This window comes from Monosiga brevicollis, genomic scaffold (genome assembly GCF_000002865.3).
Source record: "Monosiga brevicollis MX1 MONBRscaffold_14 genomic scaffold, whole genome shotgun sequence".
Taxonomy (NCBI): Eukaryota; class Choanoflagellata; order Craspedida; family Salpingoecidae; genus Monosiga; species Monosiga brevicollis.
This window is the reverse complement of record NW_001865051.1, coordinates 118,475-135,248: the sequence shown is the minus strand read 5'-3', so window position 1 is coordinate 135,248 and position 16,774 is coordinate 118,475. Positions and strand designations below refer to the sequence as shown.

Here is a 16,774-nt window from a genome sequence, read left to right as displayed (position 1 = left end):
TGGATCGCGTTCTGGTTTCCTCAGTCAAAGGGTATGCATGAGCTGCCGTGGCGAGATTGAAGTGCTGAACGAGAAGCGCTCAAAGCAGCCGGCCCCGTGTGGATACTCGATTCAAGCGAGCGTCGCAGGGGTGGCGGTGCGCGCCCAGGGGGTGGTGAGGCGCGAGGAAAAGGCAGTCCGATATGCTTTTTTTTCTGTGTGAACAAAAGGCAATTTCGTTTGTCCGACGATGGTCACCGCCCCGGTGGCTACCGATCAAGAGTGCGGGCAAAAGGGCGTGCGTTTGTGCCTCGAACCTGGTGAATGGGTCGACCTGAGCTGAAGACGCTCGATGGAAAGAGAGAAGACACAAACGGGAGGAACGGCAGCAGCCGGCAAGAGTTGGCGGACGACAAGGGCCAGTTCTAGCTTGGCGCAAATGAGGCAGGGGGGGAAGGCTATGCATTCAAGCGGAGGCAAAGGGTTGGCTCGAGATTGACGGACAGCGACAACGACAATGATGATGGAGTTGGGGATTCGAGGGAGGCGAGGTGGGATTCAAGGAAGGGGCGGAGGGGGAAGGGAGGGTGGTCGGGGAGACCTCATTGCCCATGAGCGAAGAGCTCTGAGCGAAAGGGGGTAGGGTGGTACTTGTTGTTGTGGGCAGTTTGTGATCTGGGTCGGGGCATCAGTGGTGCGTGAGCATAGTTTGTTGGACCACCACTACCTGCGCGGCCTGACGAAAGCGGTTCGGGAGTGGGTAGGAGTGGTTCGAGCGGACATCCATGATGGAGCGTACGACGTAGAGAGGGACCGACGTGGGATGTTGTATGTTGGGTGGTTGGTGAGCAGGTCTTTGTCAAAGCGACCAGCGACAGCGGACAGGTGGCTTTTGGTATGCGTGATGTGATGCCGCATACCGACCGCCCTTGGGCCTGGCTGCAAGCTGAAGGTGTCAACGGCAGCGGTAAGCCCTCCCATCCCCACGCTGCCATGTCATCCCATGATCTGAGCAAGCATGCAAGCTTTTGATGAAGGACAGTGTGTGTGTGTGTGTGTGTGTGTGTGTGTGTGTGTGTGTGTGTGTGTGTGTGTGTGTGTGTGTGTGTGTGTGTGTGTGTGTGTGGCGAGTCGGTGGGAAGCCCGCGGTGCACTCGGCTTGTCGTGGCCACACTGTGCTTTGTCAGGGGATGAACGCCAGCTGCTGCTCGTAGCGGATGTGTTGTAAAACCTACTCCTCCATTTGCGACCTGACATGTGGAGCTGAATTCTCATAGGCAGGCCTCGACGTGGCCGTCGCACTTGCAAGGATGGTAGTTGTAGTAGAAAGCGTTTGTGGCTGCTTTGCTTCTTCCTTTCTCCTTTCACATGCGACGCGACGTATGGGAGGCGGATGTCCAGCGTCGTGCCGGTGCCTTGCAGATCTAAGCTGTCACGCTTTGCTAGGGCTTGTCCTGTGTGCATAAGATTAGCGGGCAGCTCGATGCGACGAGCAAAGACGATGCGCCGCCAGGTCAGCGAGTTTGCCATCCATAGATAACCAGTAAAGAGTAAATGCTAATACTCATATTTAACAGGACTTTTATCATGCAGACCGAGTTACACGTCCAGAGGGCACCAGATTTGGCTCCAAAGAGCAATGGCCCCACTTGTCGCGACGGAGCGAGAGAGCCGCGCCGGGCCAACAGAAAACTTTGATGAGACATTCAATTCGTCAATCACAACATTGAGGAAAAAAAAAAAGATCCTAGTGCGCCCAGCTGCCTGCGGCAAGCCGCGATTGTTATCAAGACTGCTCACAATTGAAGCGGCGGTCCTCGTGGTTCCCACAGCTTAGCAGGCTCGGGGTAGGGGACGCTCATGTACACTTCTGGCTGGCACCTCTTGTCGATAGTGATTCAGTTCAAGGGGCATCGAGCAGAACCTCACGAACGCGAAAGTCCTGAAGTTGCGTGATCCTGGTATTGGGGTCGGACGTGTCGCCATCTATGGGATAGTTGAAGATGAATCCAATCCGAAAGCGTGTCGTTCCAAGTCGAAAGGCATTCCAACGGCTCGGGTCAACTATGCGGGAGACCTGGGACGTCATGGTCTTGGTGCGCTCGCCAAAGCCAGGGTAAAACCAGCCGATGGGGTACACAAACGAAGGGCCAAGACTATGGACAAAGGCGGTGACGGGTCCATTTTGACTCGTCACAGCAGCTACCACAGCGGGAGGCACGCTCACATTCAGCCACAATTCGCTGCCTTCAGGTCGGAGCTCTTGACCCAGCAGTGGTGCACCAAGCACTTCAAAGGGCAAACCGGTCGCGTTGTAGTAGAAGCCTATATACACCATCGAATCGAGGGACAGAGACCATGCAGACGGATTTCCGGTGGCGCTAAGGTCAAGGAGAAGCGTGTCCGAGCTGGCCTGCGTCACCACGGCTGCTGTCTTCGGTATGCGAAACGCCATCCGGTTGGTGATCTGCCGCTCGCCAGCCCAACAATCGATGGCCACGTAGAAGCGACCCGAGGGATTGCCGAGCGTAATGGTAGCATCAAACTCGAGGGCCGTGGTCCCATCGCTTAGAGAGGCGCTCAGAGGAAAGAACGTGCGACTCCACACGATATGAAAGCCTTGGACAACGGTGCCGTGAATCGAGAGATGACGGTAGGGGTCCAACTCCTGGCCATAACGGGTAGTGTTGGCCTGCAGCAGGATCAGCTCGGCCGTCAAGTCCATATCATTGACATACACCTGCTCTGGTAGGCGCAGGTGGCCCTCATCATCGGCTACAATGTAGCTCTCAGCCAGCGGCTCGGCCTCACCGGCGCCAGCTCGCAACGAAGCTCGCAGCAGCAGTAGCAGCAGCAGCAGCAAGGCCGTGCCAGCAGAGCCCGGCCAATGCCTCTGGCGCAAGGGATCCCCCACCATCCTCAAACGTTTCCCCAAAGGCGAATGCAAGCACCCAGTCACGACGTGGCACACATGTTGCTGCCCTGATCCCGCACGGCGATGCGAAGAAGAAATTGTTGTGCGTTGCCACCGTGCGTTTCTCTAACTTATGCCCTCAGCATCGGTTCATCTCTGAATTTGCTTCATTTTCTCACTATGCCAAATCGGAGAGGGATAAATGCTCTGAAACTGTTGTCTTGCTGCTCGTAATCTCTTCTTTCTTGCTCTTCGTGTGACTGAGGCGGTGTGTCGAGGGCGAATCTCAGGGGAGGGGTGCGTTGGACGGGTGAACACGAGTACCGAACGGCGAGCACCAGCAAGATGATGATGGAAGATGATGGTGATCGGGTGCTGGGCGGGGGTGGCGTCATCATGGACGAGCCGCCGTCCAACGCGCGTCGGTGAGTGTGTGTGTGTGATCGCATGCGCTTCAAGTGCACAAGAACCTTTCGCGCCCGCCTGCGCCCCTCGTGCAATGGGCTGGCATGGGGACGCAGAGAAGTGTGTGTGTGTGTGTGTGTGTGTGTGTGCGCTGTTTATCACAATGGTGGTCGCATCTTTGCTGGACCGCTTGCTTGTAGTCGGGCAGACCAGCACCTGCGTAAGCATGGCGTGCAGCCACAGCGGGCGGTTCGCTTTGAACGCCAGCAGCACGAGCCACTGCCCAAGCTGTACCGTGTATATTTGGGCGTGGTCAAATCGGTCAAGCCCTTTGGTGGCTTTGTCGAACTCGACGGCTTCACCCACGAAGGTGTGTCCAGCCAGCCAAGCTGTCGCAGCGACGGTTTGCTCGTTCCACGATACTTGGCGCGTGTCGGCACCTCTTGCCTCACCACACCTGCGTGCGGTCATCTGGTTCATTGTGCCGCGGCCCATCACTAGGGTTGCTACACGTGTCTCAACTGTCCAAGTTTCGAGTGGACGATGTGGAGTCAGTTCTGCAGGTTGGCCAGCAGGTCTTTGTCAAGGTATGGAATGGAACGCCCCGAGGCCCACGACAAGCTTGCTTGAATGGGCCACAATGGGACTGACTGCCTGAGATGTCATGTGGGTCTGGTCACTTTTAGGTGATTGAGGTCGGAGAGCCCCCTGAACATCGGATCGCTTTAAGTATCAAGACCGTGGATCAACGCAACGGCCACGATAGTGACCCGGCCCATGTCATTGCTGAACAGGACAAGCTCAAGAACCGTAGCTTTCGTGATGATGAGGTCAAGCGCGTGCAGCTTGATGCAGTCCTCAACACCGTCTGCACCAAATGTCATACCCCAGGGCACCTGGCCAAGGACTGCTTCAATACCGGCAAAGCCTACGCGCTAGTCACAGAGGACGAGGTAGCCAACGTTGCACCACCAGCGTCAAGCGAAGGACATGCCAAAAAGCACAAGAAAGACAAGCACAAAAAGGACAAGAAGGAGAGTCGGCACAAGAAGCACCACTCCAAGGATCACGACGCACATGAACCGCGTGACACTGACCACCACCATCATCACCACCACCATCATTCTCATCACCGCCATCGTGACTCCAGCCGGGACCATCATGACCACGGCAGTCACGACCAGGACCGAGAGCACCGTGATGATCGGGACAGAGGACATCGCGATGATCGGGACAGAGGGCATCGCGATGATCGGGACCGAGGGCACCGGGATGATTGGGACCGAGGGCACCGGGATGATCGGGACCGAGGGCACCGGGATGATCGGGACCGAGGGCACCGCAATGACGACCGAGGCCGTGAGTATCGCAGCCATCGTGCAGGACACGAGGCGCCGCACTCATATCATCGCAGCCCCAGCCTTGACCGGGGGTCTCGCTCCAAGCGCTCTGATCGTGACCGAGACGAGCGGCGATAGGCCACCGACTTGACCCAAAGCTCACATGTATGCAGAGTATCGACAGAGTAGCTTGCCATCCCTTTGGTGTTCCTTTCTTCCTTGTGCGTGTGCAGCCAAAGGCTTGATTTTGTGTGTGAGCAAAACATATGAACCACAGAGACGGGATAATTGGATCGATTTACGCTTCTCTAACTCAGGCATGCTCAAAGCACCAGTTGCCGAAACAACATCACATTCAATGTGCATGGGAAGCCCGCAACAAGCGATACACACAGGGAAGGCAGGAAGGAGCACGGGGTAGGTATTGGGCGCTTTCATGCTCAATGGGGTTGGCCAGTAACGGGAATTGGAAGCATTTTCGGTGTCTAACCCACGTGTGCTCCAAGGGCGACGCCTGTGATAGGATGACAGGGTAGCTGGGCGGTCGAGTGGGATGCGACTCAACCAAAGATTGAGGGGTAGCGGTCTGCGAGATAGCGGGCCGTGCGCGGAGTGATGCTTGCCGTCAACGCCAAGCGCACAGGCGTCACGAGCTACGGGGAAGATGGAGAGCACATTGTCAAAATCAGATACGTGAGGACGGCAACGGGACAGGATCAAGGGGATGTGGGTTGAGAGCTGCCACCCGCTTGGCTCACGGCTTTGGTTCAAGTGCAGGGGGGGCGGGGAACGCAAAAGTGGGCCACCACCAACCTTATGAATGGTGTAAGCACCCACGAGAGCCCCCATGTTGGGAGTCAGGTATTCCTGGTAGTTGAGGCCTGCCATGGAGAAAACGGTGTGCAGCAAGGGCTCCACATCGACACCCGCTTGAATGGCAACGTAGTAAATGCTGATGTCAATCGTGCCCATGATAAAGTAGACACCTGCGGCCACCTTGCCATACTTGCGGAAGAGCTCGGTCATCGTCCTGGGCTTTTCATGATTCTCCGTGCCGCCTGCCGGGGCGGTGCCGGCGAGAGGCTCACGGTCCTTGGGAACAGCCCGCTTCGAGGAAGCAGAGGTGGAGGAGTTGGCGGCGTCGTCGTTGCCATTGGCCCCTGCGGATGAACCGGCGGCTCGAGTGTTGGTGGGCGTGCCCTTGTTATCGGTTGCCGACGCATGGCCACTGAAAGTGGTTTGAGGGGCACTGAGGCTGGCAGCAGGCGTGAGGTGGCGAACCCATGAGGCTGCTGGGCTGGTCGCAGCGAATCGTGTCAGGCGGTGAGGTTCGTGCCACAGCGTCATGGTGCGCAGACTGGCGTGATGCAAGGCGGGCGCAAAACCGGCCCAGGCGCGCTGCGTTGGCACCAGACGACAGGTATGCGCTGTCTCCGACAGGATCGACCCAACCATCGGGCGCAGGGTGGCTATCCGAGCAGCCATGCTGCCTGGTGGTTGATGGCGGTGCCTGCTTCGTCCAACCCTAATCTCCCCACTCGCTGGACCAGCCAACCACAACTCCAACCGTGGCTAGCCGATTCGCTTCAGTCTCCTCACGGCCAAGCTCCAGGCGCACTCGCAAACGAGACACACACACCCCCGCGACAGACGCAGCGAGAGAGAGAGTGAGAGAGAGAGAGAGAGAGAGAGAGAGAGAGAGAGAGAGAGAGAGAGAGCTGAGAGTGAGAGAGAGCACAATGCCGCGTGTGTGAGTGTGTGTCACACAACGGTCTCGTGTGTAACACAACACACACAGAGAGAAACGAGCTTGAGGAAGCTATTAAGGTTAAAATGCTTAAAAATTCACATGTGTGGTAGATGAAGCGTGCAAGTGTGGTATGAGAAAGGCAAATAGTTGTATATGGGGGGATATGTGTGTGGTGTGGCGGGAATGGAGGTGTGGTCAAGTGGGGCATGCAAGAGTGGGTGAAACAGTGGGCAGCAGGGTGATGTGGCATCACGGGCACATTGCTTGGGCAGGCTGTCGGATGGCTCTGGATTTTTTGCGGATGGGGTTCAAGCTGGTCGTGGCAAGAGTGGCTGAGCATCAGCGGCTTTGAGAGCAGTGGTTGGCTCGATGGGGAGGGGCTGTTGAGCGTGGGAAAGAGTAAAGCGCATGGATTGATAGAAACAAAGCAAAGAAAAAGCACAGGCAGAAGCACGTTGGAGGCAGCCAGTAGCCAAGCGAACATAAATCAACAAGAAGCAGCCATCGACCCGATTGAAGGGTGGCAGAGCAAAACGACGGCTTTACTTCGACTTGCTTGCCTTCCAGTTCTTGATGTCCCGTTCGGCATTGTCGTAGATGCTCTTGGACAGATCTGGCCGTCAAGAGGTTGGTGGCGGTGGCGGCAGTGGTGGTGGTGAGTGCAAGCGCGAAACAACAAACTGGGGTAACCGGGGCGAGTGGCACCAACCGGGACGGTAACCAAACATGAACATGATCTCCAGGAGCACAAAGAGAGGGGCCAGGTAGAGAGACTGAAACAGGTTGTCAAAAAGCGCGGGAGCACGGCCCTCAAACACAAAGTGGCCGAAAAATTGCATGGCCCAGCTGTGGCAGCCGTGTTCAAGCATGAGCATCCAACACAAGGAGCAGAATACTGGGGCATGAATGGGCACCAGAAGCTGGCGTATGGGTGGCTCAACTCAACTTACCAGCTCGCATGGAGAGCGCCGAGCTTGATCATGGCGTTGGGTTCCGTGGTGGCATAGTTGAGAGCGCAGTTGGAGCCATAGAGGAGGCAGATGGAGGCGATGCTGCCGGCCACGGGCTCCATGGCAAGGTAGCCAGCGGCATACACGGCCGCCACTGCCATTGTTTCACCGGATCAGGCAAGCGTCATGAGTCTGCCAAACGTCACCAAGGCAAGCGCGCACCCACGCATGGCACACGGGCTGAGTGGCAAAGAGGCGCACCAATGGATCCCAAGGAGATGCGGAAGTTGTCAAGTCCAATCTGGGCAGCAAACTCGGCAATGGGGGTGGGGACCTGCGCGCAGGTCCATGCGCCGTGAGTGGCCCATGCCGAGTGCAGTCAAAAGTAGAAGCAACGGCAAAGTATTCCTGGGAGAGCAGCTGGACCGGGGTGGCGCCTTGAACCAGGAACGTACGCTTGAGATCCAGAGGGGGCTGACCATGGCGATACCGCTCCAGAGCAGGAGGGGCACACCCACGACGTGGAGAGCAAAGTTCCACTTTTGGTGGTGATACTAAACCAGCACCCGGTACAAGCGCGCACAGGAAGCAGGGGCAAGGCACGTTCAACGAGCCAACACAGAGCATTTCCCGTTCAAACAAGTGACCTGCTGCCCTTTTCCAATGACCTGCGTGCACGCTTGCGCCACAGCTCTCGAGCTTGCATCGGTGGCACGGGCGACACCAACCTGGGCGTAAAATCCCAGTTGATTTTCCACATTGAAAAGATCGGCCAAGCCCATGGTGTCGGTTGATCCCTGCCTATCAAGCATCAGGAATCGATGACTGGTGTGAGTCAAGACGGGGCAATTCCATCCTCCCGTGCGCTGCCGTTTCGCTCACGATTTCGCCTTTTTGCTCCAGAAACAAAAACATCCAAACCAACAAAGAGAGAGAGAGAAAGAGAGAGAAGAGAGAAGAGAGAAATGAGAAATGAATGAGAGAGAGAAAAGATCACTGGGAGAAGAGAAAAGAGAGTTTGAGAGTTTTTTGAGAGAGAGAGAGATAGATATGAGAAAGAGAAAGGTATACAAAGGAAAAGCACAACAGAGAGAGAGAGAGAGACAGAGAGACAGAGAGAGAGAGAAAAGTGATAACAAAGTGAGAGTGAGAGAGAGAGCGCGTTTTCTTCCTCTGACAGGGACTTTCAAGGGTCATGAGGTGGGGGCAATTGGTGCGACCATGTCTGTCAACTTGGGTTCCTTGGGCAGAACACTCATGGGAGTAGTCTGTGCGCCGAAGATCGAACAAAAGGCACACTTGTGCTGAGATTTTCCATGTCAATTGCCAAGCTAAAAAACAGGAGAATAGGGGAGAGTAGATGAAACGGAATCGAGGCATTTGGCTCATGGCTTGGTCGAGGCCGGTGAGCGATGCATGTTGGCTTCAATGTCTGCAATGGTCTGGACGCGCGGTCGCCGGTCCGCCGGATTCAAGTATCCAACACATCATGGTATGAGGTTCAAGCCAAGCCGAGTCCGTGGGGGACCAACCAACATTGTACATGCGCGCACCTTGTAGCAGTTCTTGGTGAGGTCCTGCAGGCCTTCGGTAGCCCCACCAATGACCACGTTATCTTCGATGCGGATGCCGATGCCGCGGTATCTACTTGACAGAAAGTTGCCATGCACAACATTTGCGATGAATAAGAGCCGTTTTCATTGCACCGCTTTTGCACAGCCGTGCACGTACGCTTTGGGAAAGGCGTCGCTATTGGGGACATAAATGCCTGGCATGAAGGGCAGGGGTTAGTCCGTCATGAGAATGATGCACCTTGTATGCGACTGTAATTCATGCTCATCACCCTTCACATCTTCCCCACATTTCCACAGGCATGCCGCCACAAGCGTGCGCAGGACGAACCGGGTTCAACCGTAACCACGCTGTTGGGGCTGAGGGGTTCAACGGGCGAGCCAGGGTCATGCACGTCCAGGCCAAGGTGGTGACCGATGGAATGCGGCATGAGCGAGCGTGCATCAGAAGCTGTAGCACGAGAAGAGAGCAGACCGAGGCGCTTGCCCTCCTCAACCACCATGCGTGCGGACTGCTGGTGCAGCTGCATCAGATTGCGCGCTTCGCCCCACATCAAGAGTTCGAGGCAGCGCGTCTGCACGCGCAGGACTGCGTCATACAGCTCGGCCTGCGCATCGGAAAAGCGTCCACTAATGGGGACGGTGCGGGTTATGTCAGCGTTGTAGCCGGCCCGCTCGGCACCGGCGTCCACCAGCAGCAGATCACCGGCGCGCAGCGGTGCGTCGTTGGTGACGTAGTGGAGGGTTAGGGCGTGCTCGCCCGCGGCCACAACGGGTGGGTAAGCATGGCCCTGACACCCGAGGCGTCGATAGGCGAATTCAAGAGACGCGTCGACTTCCCATTCCGAGCTCAACTCGGCCAGGCGTGCAAAGGTCTGGTTCATGGCCAACGCAGAGGCGCGGCCCGCAGCAGCCAGATGTACAATTTCGCGAGGCGATTTGACGGATCGTAGCCGGGCGAGGTAAGGCGCCACCTCCTGAATGGGCTGATTGGGACATTGTGACCGCAGCTGCGTCAGGAGGCCAGCACAGGCCGTCGGTGTCGCATCGCCCATGTGCACATAAATGCCACTACAATCCGTCAAGTGTGGTGCCACCGTCTCCAGCAGCACGGGTAGTTCTGCAATGGCAACATTTTGCAATGGTGGTTGAGGGTCAGAGCTGGCCGAGCGCGGGACGAGACAGCGCCTCAAAGCAGATTCGCACCGGCCACGACGGCTTGGTCGACATGCATCAGGGCCGGAGCTGCATCGGGCCCAATGCGATGGCCATCCCAGAGCTCTCGGTGTGGGTCCTTGCGCAGCACGCCCAAAGCAGTGTGAATCACTCGGCGCGCAGCGTCCGTGCGCAGAATAAAGAGACCATCGGGCTCGGGCAAAGGGGCCAGGTATGCCAGGTTGCTGTTCTGCGAGTGGGTGAAGCGGGAAACAGGGTTTGTCAATGCCTGCCTGGGGCAGGGTGGACTTGCTGCAATTGGTGCACGAGTACAGATGTGAGGCATTGCTGATGAATGGTGGGCACCGACCTGGCGAAAGCGATAGGGGATGTCGTGGCTGGCATATCGGAGCGTGTTGGCTGCCACGAGCACCAGCGAGTTGGGTGGCAAGATGTTGGCCAGCGCAGATCGCCGAGCATGATATTCTTCGGCAGGAAACGGCTTTGTGGCAATCTTGTTGGCCTCGGCTGCAAATCAAGAGGCCAGCCCTGTCGTGAGTTGATTGGCATGGGCTGCACGGGACTGGGATTGATATGGGCAACAAGGGACAAGGGGCAGGAAAGCTGTGGGACTCGAGACTGACCATGGGCTGTGTGGATGGCCTGAATGCTCATGCTGCGAGAGACCGGGCAACGAGGATCCCATACTGTCCTAGCACTGACACACCTACTTTGCATCGAGCATGCTGTTGATATCGCAGCCTGCCATATCGACGCCTCGGCTGCCCGCAGCCGCGCCGCACCGAGTCGCACCGCCGCCATTTCCATCAAAATTCACCAAAAAATAAAAAATAAAAAAAAATTCAAAAGAGAGAGAAATTCATCCGACGACAATGTCAGCAATATATATCAGACGGTTTTTTTCTGCCTGTGTGTTGCGTCACTGCACTAGTTTCGGTTATTGTCACTGCATTCATATACTGTGATTGCCATGATGTAAGCTGTGTGGAGCTTACTCTCAGCGCCATATTGCTATACACGTGGGAACAGCGTCAAGGGCTAAGTAACGTTGAGTCTCCATACCCTGCATGTGATCACACACACCAACGGCATCGATGGCAGCGCCAGCCATCAACAAGACCTCGGTGCAGACGAGCGAGCCCAGTGCCTGGTGCCCGGTGCTCGGTGCCAGATGCCAGGTTTGTGGCCATGCCATGTCCGTGTCCTCCCAACACCTTATGCTCCTGCCCTCACACACATGAACCTACACTGCCAAAGCACAACGCCCATCATCACACATCGTGTTGTTTTTGTTGTGTGTGTGTGTCTCTGTCTGTCTATCTGTCTCTCTGTCTCTCTATCTCTGTCTTTGTCTCTCTCTCTCTCTATCTCTGTCTCTGACTCTCTCAAACTCGCTTAAACTCCCTCTTACCCTCTCGAACTCTCTCAAAATCTCTCTGTCTCTGTCTCTCTGTCTCTCTGTCTCTCTGTCTCTGTCTCTCTGTCTCTCTGTCTCTCTGTCGTATTTCTCTCTCTCAACTTGTTGGACGTGCAGCTGGTCGTCGCTTCTTGCTGAATTTGCTGCTTCTTGGCTGCTCGGCTGTTGAGCTTTCTTGGCTTTGCTACTTCTGCCGTGGTAGTCACGGCGACGTTGCGTCGGTGATTGATTGAGTGTACGGCTGCTCTTGCGTTCATTGAGTGTACGCGACGCTCGAATTGTTGGTGACACGCCTCGTGCTTGCCATACGTGGCCTTGACGGCGGTGACTTGTTCACCATGGCCTACGACGGTGCGTGCCGCTGACCTGCTCCCTGCCCCACCAGGCGTGCACCCCAGTGTGGCCCACTTACCCTCCGCTGCTTATGTCGTGTGCTGTGGGGTGCTTACCATGATGGCCTCGGTCTTTTTCATCTTCATTGGACGCAGATGACGATGACGTGCGGAGCATCATGAGCTCCGTCTCACATCTCAGTACGACCTCCGACTACGATGAGGGTGGTCTGGACCTTGAGACCCCGCTTCTGCAAGCCATCTCCGACATTGAGGCCAAGCGGTACGCATCTGCCCCACCCCACCGACGGACCTTTTGACACACCCGTTCTGCCTTGTCTTGGACCTGCTTGTCGACTTGGTCCTCTCTTCCCCATTTCTAAACTCGCGTCCCTTGCCCACATTCTAGGAGCGAGGCTCGCGCCCGAGGCTTGGAGAGCCTGGCCGACCTCCTGTCTCGCTATGTCTATCCGGAAGAAGTTCTCTCATCGCGGTGCGTCCCCAAGCGTCACCGTCAAGCTGGCTTCTGAATCGGCCCACGCCTGTCATGCTTTAGTATCAAAACAAAACTAACACGTAAAATAAAACACATCTCACTCCACGCTGCCCCACAGACTGGGTGACCTGATGGACGTGCTGCGCAAGGCCGCCAAGTCAGCAGATCACATGGCCAAAACCTTTCACATCATTACCCTGCTGCACCTGCAGGTAGGCCCTGCTGCAAAGTGACAACACGACAAAGACTCTTTCAGGCTTCTTTTCCAACCAAACCCTTCCGACCGAGCCTTCCCTTTACCTGCTGGAAGTCTCTTGCAGTGGCATCAATCAACGCACGCCCATCTGTTGCTCAGCCCGTAGTTGAAGACATGGAAGCCTACTATGAGCAGCTGCGCAACCGCTGTGAAGACTCCATGTTGGATCCGTCTTTGGATACCGAGCCCCGTAGCCAGGTGCGCTCGCCCCGTGTCTCTTCAACATGGGCACATGAGCCTGATTCAAACGCAGCGCCACACTCGTGTCTTCTCAAGCCGGATGCCACAGAAGGGGTTCAAACGCTGAACTGATTGTTTGGGGCACCACCCGTTGTATAGATGGCCGTGACGCTTGCGATTATGTCCTTTGTCAGCGAGTTACATGGCGATGACATTGAGGAGCAGATGGAGGTGGGTTCGCCACCCCTTTGAGCCGGTTGCCTGCGTTCCATCCGGGCACAGTGTCAGCTGTCCCCCTCTTACATGCCATATGCTCGCTCCCCAGCTCCTGAGTGACGTCTTTACCGACGATGATCAAGAGGCCAGCTTGATTGCCATTTGCATCGAGGCCTGGTCTCTCTTGCTCATCAAGCTATCCTCACATGATGCCTGCAAGGTGGCACACAAGTACGTAACCCTGTTTCTGTGGGCCAGGCTTGGTCCAGGGTGGTTTGTTGGTGACTCGCTGCCCGCGGGAAGACTCTTTGACTCACGCCCCCGCTGCACACGCAGGCTGTCGCACTTTTTCCATCGCATCATTGGCGAGACGGGCACAGACCGCAACGTCCTATTTGCGGCTGCCCGGGCGCTCGTTCTTCTCAATGATGTGCGTTGACGGGGGTGGGCACCTTGTTTCGATGCCTTTGATCAAGCTGCTTGACCGGCCCTCATGTGCAACGGGCTTGGAATGCTCCTGTAGGCTCAACTGGAGGCCCATGAAGTTCCGGCCGAGGGCATGGACGACGTCGCCCGCGTGTTCCAGGCCTATGCCAAGGAGAGCAACAAGGGCAAGGTACGTATTTCGGCGCTCTTTCGCCGTTCTAGCTTGTTTACAAGGGCCCTTCATTCCCGTCCTCACTTGCCATTGGTGGGTTGGTGGTTGTGCCCCAATAGTCGAAAAAGGACCTCAAGGAGCAGCGACTCAAGTTTCGCCAGCTGCTCGAGGGCATTGAAACGGGGCGTTGCCCGAGCACACGCCTTGCACTGGGTCACTCGGAGACAGTGGTTCTCGACTCGTGGTCCGAGTACATGATCCTCGACAACGTCCGGGCTGTCCTGCGTGGCGGCATGCAACACCATTTGCGCCACAATCAAGTGGTGCGGGATCTTTTGGGATTGGGCCCCGTGCAGCTTGTGCCGCAGGCTCTGAGTCGCGAAGATAAGGCCAACCTCAAGGCAATACGTGAGGACAACCGTCTGAACCGTCAGGCAGATCGACGGGCTGCACGGTCCGATAAATGGGACGACGGCTTTTAAATTTTTTTGTCTTCCTTTGCCTGTCATGACCCCAAGTTTCCGGTCCTGTTGTTGTTGTTGTTGTTGTTGTTGTTGTTGTTGTTGTTGTGTGTTGTGTGTGTGTATGTGGTGTGTGTTTCCCACGACTTTGGTTTCTTGCTGTTGCTTCTGGATGGTGCATCCAACCAGGCTTGAGTTGAATAAAGTCAAGTCGATCCTTGGCAGAGCCAGGGGGTTGTGTTGAACTTCAAATTGCATGGTTTCACCTGGCGATGAATTGGTACAACGATCCTCCTTTTCCACTTCCAGGGCCGTTCTACTCGTGGAAACAGTCAACTGGTGTAGGGCTATTTTTGGGCGGGCGCAACATGACTTGCTGAAGTTTCATCTTAACCAGTGTTGCCGTGGCGCCAATTGTCGACAAAATTGCCGACATGGATCCACTTGTTGGCTGCGTATCTACATCCATGGGCACAAAAAGTGCACGTGAGATCAAGTTCAGTCAGCGTGCCAACGCCGGCGAGGCGCGCATGCCGACTCACTTGGTGCCTTGTTTCACGGGGCGAGCCTCGTGGTCGGTGCGCTCTTCAGGCTCAAGGTCATTGGTGACCGAGTACCAAAGAACAGCTTTGCCCTTTCTGCGACAGCATTGGATGAAGAGAAGCAGGGGCAGGTAAAACCATCAGTGCCAATTTGCGTTGGGCTAGGTGGGTGAGGGGCGTGGGCGAAGCGAGGTGTCGCGGGGCGGACTTGGGCTTGACAGCAAGGCCGAGGCGCGTAAAAGAGGTTTCGCCGCCAGCCGGCACATCGTTGAGGTAGATGAACAAGGTGAGCACGCGCGGCCCGCACGGCATGTCATACTAAACGAACAGCGTAGTGAGTCGCCCATGGCGCGGTCAGGAGTTCAAGGGCCAGTGCGCGTCAGCCGCGGTACCTGTTCATCGATGAGATCGTTGTGAACTCGGTAATACTGGTTGTTGTTGTAGCGCAGCACTTGAAAGTGTTCTTGGTTGACGACGGGCAGGCCCACGAGCTTGCCAATGCGCTCCTCCAGCTGACGCACGATGGTGGCGGCCGTTGCATTGACTGCCATCTCATCATCCATCAACCCTGCACGTTGACCGCGAAGGGGCCACAGATGAGCACGCCGCAAGATGACATGTGTTTACGAGCCAAAACAGGGCATCGGGCCAGTTTCTGCGCAAGTGGCCTCATACAAGCGGTGGAGCTGGTGCGGTACGAGGTCACGGAGCGTTCCAGACCCCCCGTTGATTGGGCGAAAGAGGGCTCAGCCAAGACTGCAAGGATTTGGTTGTGGTCAAATGAGAACTCATTCGTGGTGGCGACGGCGCGGCTGACGGCTAGAGAGGGCAGCCTGCGAGGCGGTTGGGGCAGGCACAAACCGAGAAGGGCGTCGATTTCGGCCTGGGTAACAAAGTCATCAAACTCGAGCACGAGGGGGTCTTGCACGAGGACCCGGGCATTGTTTTGTGAGACGACATCCTCTGCGGTGACGATAGCTGCAAACAGCAGCAAAAAACAAAACAAACAAAAAAAAAAAAAAAAAAAAAGCCGACTCAAGTGAGTCGAGTTGGCTTGGGTCCCAAGGGGGGAGGGAGGCGAAGATGGCGGAAGATTCGAACCAAAATCACCCTTGGTCCAGCCAGCCTCGACGCCACGGCGCATGTACTGATTGAGATTCTGAGTTTTGGTGTTTGAGGCCAGCTTTTGGGCGGGCTGACCACAATCAAGAAGCACGGGTCAGTTTGGCTCGCATCACCGGGCGCGGCGTGTCGCGTTATGCGGGTGCCAGCGCTGACCTGGGGAGCCGCGGCGTCGGGCGCCGGGACGTGAAGCTTGGCATGGTGGATCACCGTCTTCTTGATGGGCGCGTCATCAACGTAGGTCGGGCTGGGGCGGAGAAAGACTAAGAGAAGGGACAGCCCCAGCAGCACTGTAGCGCCGTGCTCCAGCACGGCGCGAGAGCTCATGGTGGCCACTCGCAACAACTTTGGCCAACTGTCGAGATACCGTCAAGCCGGATACCAACGGTCTCTGCAGGCGGCGAAGAATGTAAATGTGAATGTGTGAATGCGAATGCGAGTGCGAGGGCGCTGATGAGGGACGTGCCCGAGCAAATTCCAAAAAGTGGAGGAGGGATCGAGCGGCGAGGCGCCGACGCGACGAGCGCCACTGCGATCACACACACACACACGCACACACACACACACCTGCGAAAACAGAGAGAGAGAGAAAATTCGCAAAAGAGAGAGAGAGAGAGAGACTGATGCAACTGGTGGTGTCTTGTCAGACAAAACCAGGGCGGCAGGTAAAGTATAATCTACCTCTATAAAATCAAATTGACAACGGTGAGGCCGTTGTGTCGTGCTGACAATTCAGCGTCGCCAGCGCCATAACGGTCAAGTTTTGGCGCGCAACGGCTAGTTGGCGCCGAATTGACAGGCTGTTTCTGTATTACTTTATCCTTAAAAATACCTTGAAGTCTTCTATTCCCACCTTTTGGCACGAGGTTACGTTTGTCCCTTTGATCCAGCGTTGCGCATGAGCTGTGGGCTTCTGAAAATGTCAGACGTTCTGGTGCGTCGGGTGTGGAGGCTTCAAGGCACAAGCAACATTCAGGCATCACTCGGGTGTGGGCGCCAGCTGAAAGGCTTACTTCGAGGGGGCCGAGACGTCTGTCTCTTGGAAGCAAACGCACGAACGCACAAACAA

General features: G+C 56.2%; 6 protein-coding genes across 6 annotated transcripts; 2 read left to right on the top strand and 4 right to left on the bottom strand.

Annotated features, from left to right (window-relative positions):
* Positions 1-1,882: 1,882 nt before the first annotated feature.
* MONBRDRAFT_26368 (uncharacterized protein) lies at positions 1,883-2,896 on the bottom strand (the record flags this gene model as incomplete). Its single annotated transcript, XM_001746739.1, has 1 exon — positions 1,883-2,896. The coding sequence occupies one exon, from the start codon at positions 2,894-2,896 to the stop codon at positions 1,883-1,885; it is 1,014 nt and encodes a 337-aa protein (XP_001746791.1).
* A 342-nt stretch (positions 2,897-3,238) lies between these two features.
* On the top strand, positions 3,239-4,776 carry MONBRDRAFT_9127 (uncharacterized protein; the record flags this gene model as incomplete). Its single annotated transcript, XM_001746864.1, has 4 exons — positions 3,239-3,318; positions 3,499-3,668; positions 3,800-3,885; positions 3,985-4,776. The coding sequence occupies 4 exons, from the start codon at positions 3,239-3,241 to the stop codon at positions 4,774-4,776; spliced, it is 1,128 nt and encodes a 375-aa protein (XP_001746916.1).
* Positions 4,777-4,918: 142 nt separating this feature from the next.
* Positions 4,919-6,359, bottom strand: MONBRDRAFT_37509 (uncharacterized protein). The gene is made up of 2 exons (XM_001746738.1): positions 5,452-6,359; positions 4,919-5,291 (listed from the first exon to the last, which is right to left on the bottom strand). The coding sequence occupies exons 1-2, from the start codon at positions 6,121-6,123 to the stop codon at positions 5,199-5,201; spliced, it is 765 nt and encodes a 254-aa protein (XP_001746790.1). The 5' UTR covers positions 6,124-6,359; the 3' UTR covers positions 4,919-5,198.
* Positions 6,360-6,785: 426 nt separating this feature from the next.
* On the bottom strand, positions 6,786-10,886 carry MONBRDRAFT_37508 (uncharacterized protein; the record flags this gene model as incomplete). Its single annotated transcript, XM_001746737.1, has 10 exons — positions 6,786-7,001; positions 7,098-7,234; positions 7,339-7,492; positions 7,600-7,672; positions 8,892-8,982; positions 9,070-9,106; positions 9,241-10,029; positions 10,116-10,314; positions 10,435-10,592; positions 10,796-10,886. 10 exons carry the CDS (start codon positions 10,884-10,886, stop codon positions 6,931-6,933), a joined length of 1,800 nt encoding a protein of 599 aa, XP_001746789.1. The 3' UTR covers positions 6,786-6,930.
* Positions 10,887-11,840: 954 nt separating this feature from the next.
* On the top strand, positions 11,841-14,062 carry MONBRDRAFT_9124 (uncharacterized protein; the record flags this gene model as incomplete). Its single annotated transcript, XM_001746863.1, has 10 exons — positions 11,841-11,853; positions 11,991-12,117; positions 12,244-12,327; positions 12,449-12,542; positions 12,686-12,784; positions 12,926-12,997; positions 13,092-13,213; positions 13,319-13,412; positions 13,506-13,598; positions 13,700-14,062. 10 exons carry the CDS (start codon positions 11,841-11,843, stop codon positions 14,060-14,062), a joined length of 1,161 nt encoding a protein of 386 aa, XP_001746915.1.
* A 237-nt stretch (positions 14,063-14,299) lies between these two features.
* Positions 14,300-16,032, bottom strand: MONBRDRAFT_37507 (uncharacterized protein; the record flags this gene model as incomplete). The annotated part of the gene is made up of 6 exons (XM_001746736.1): positions 14,300-14,500; positions 14,584-14,679; positions 14,792-14,901; positions 14,976-15,151; positions 15,259-15,561; positions 15,822-16,032. 6 exons carry the CDS (start codon positions 16,030-16,032, stop codon positions 14,431-14,433), a joined length of 966 nt encoding a protein of 321 aa, XP_001746788.1. The 3' UTR covers positions 14,300-14,430.
* Positions 16,033-16,774: the final 742 nt, after the last annotated feature.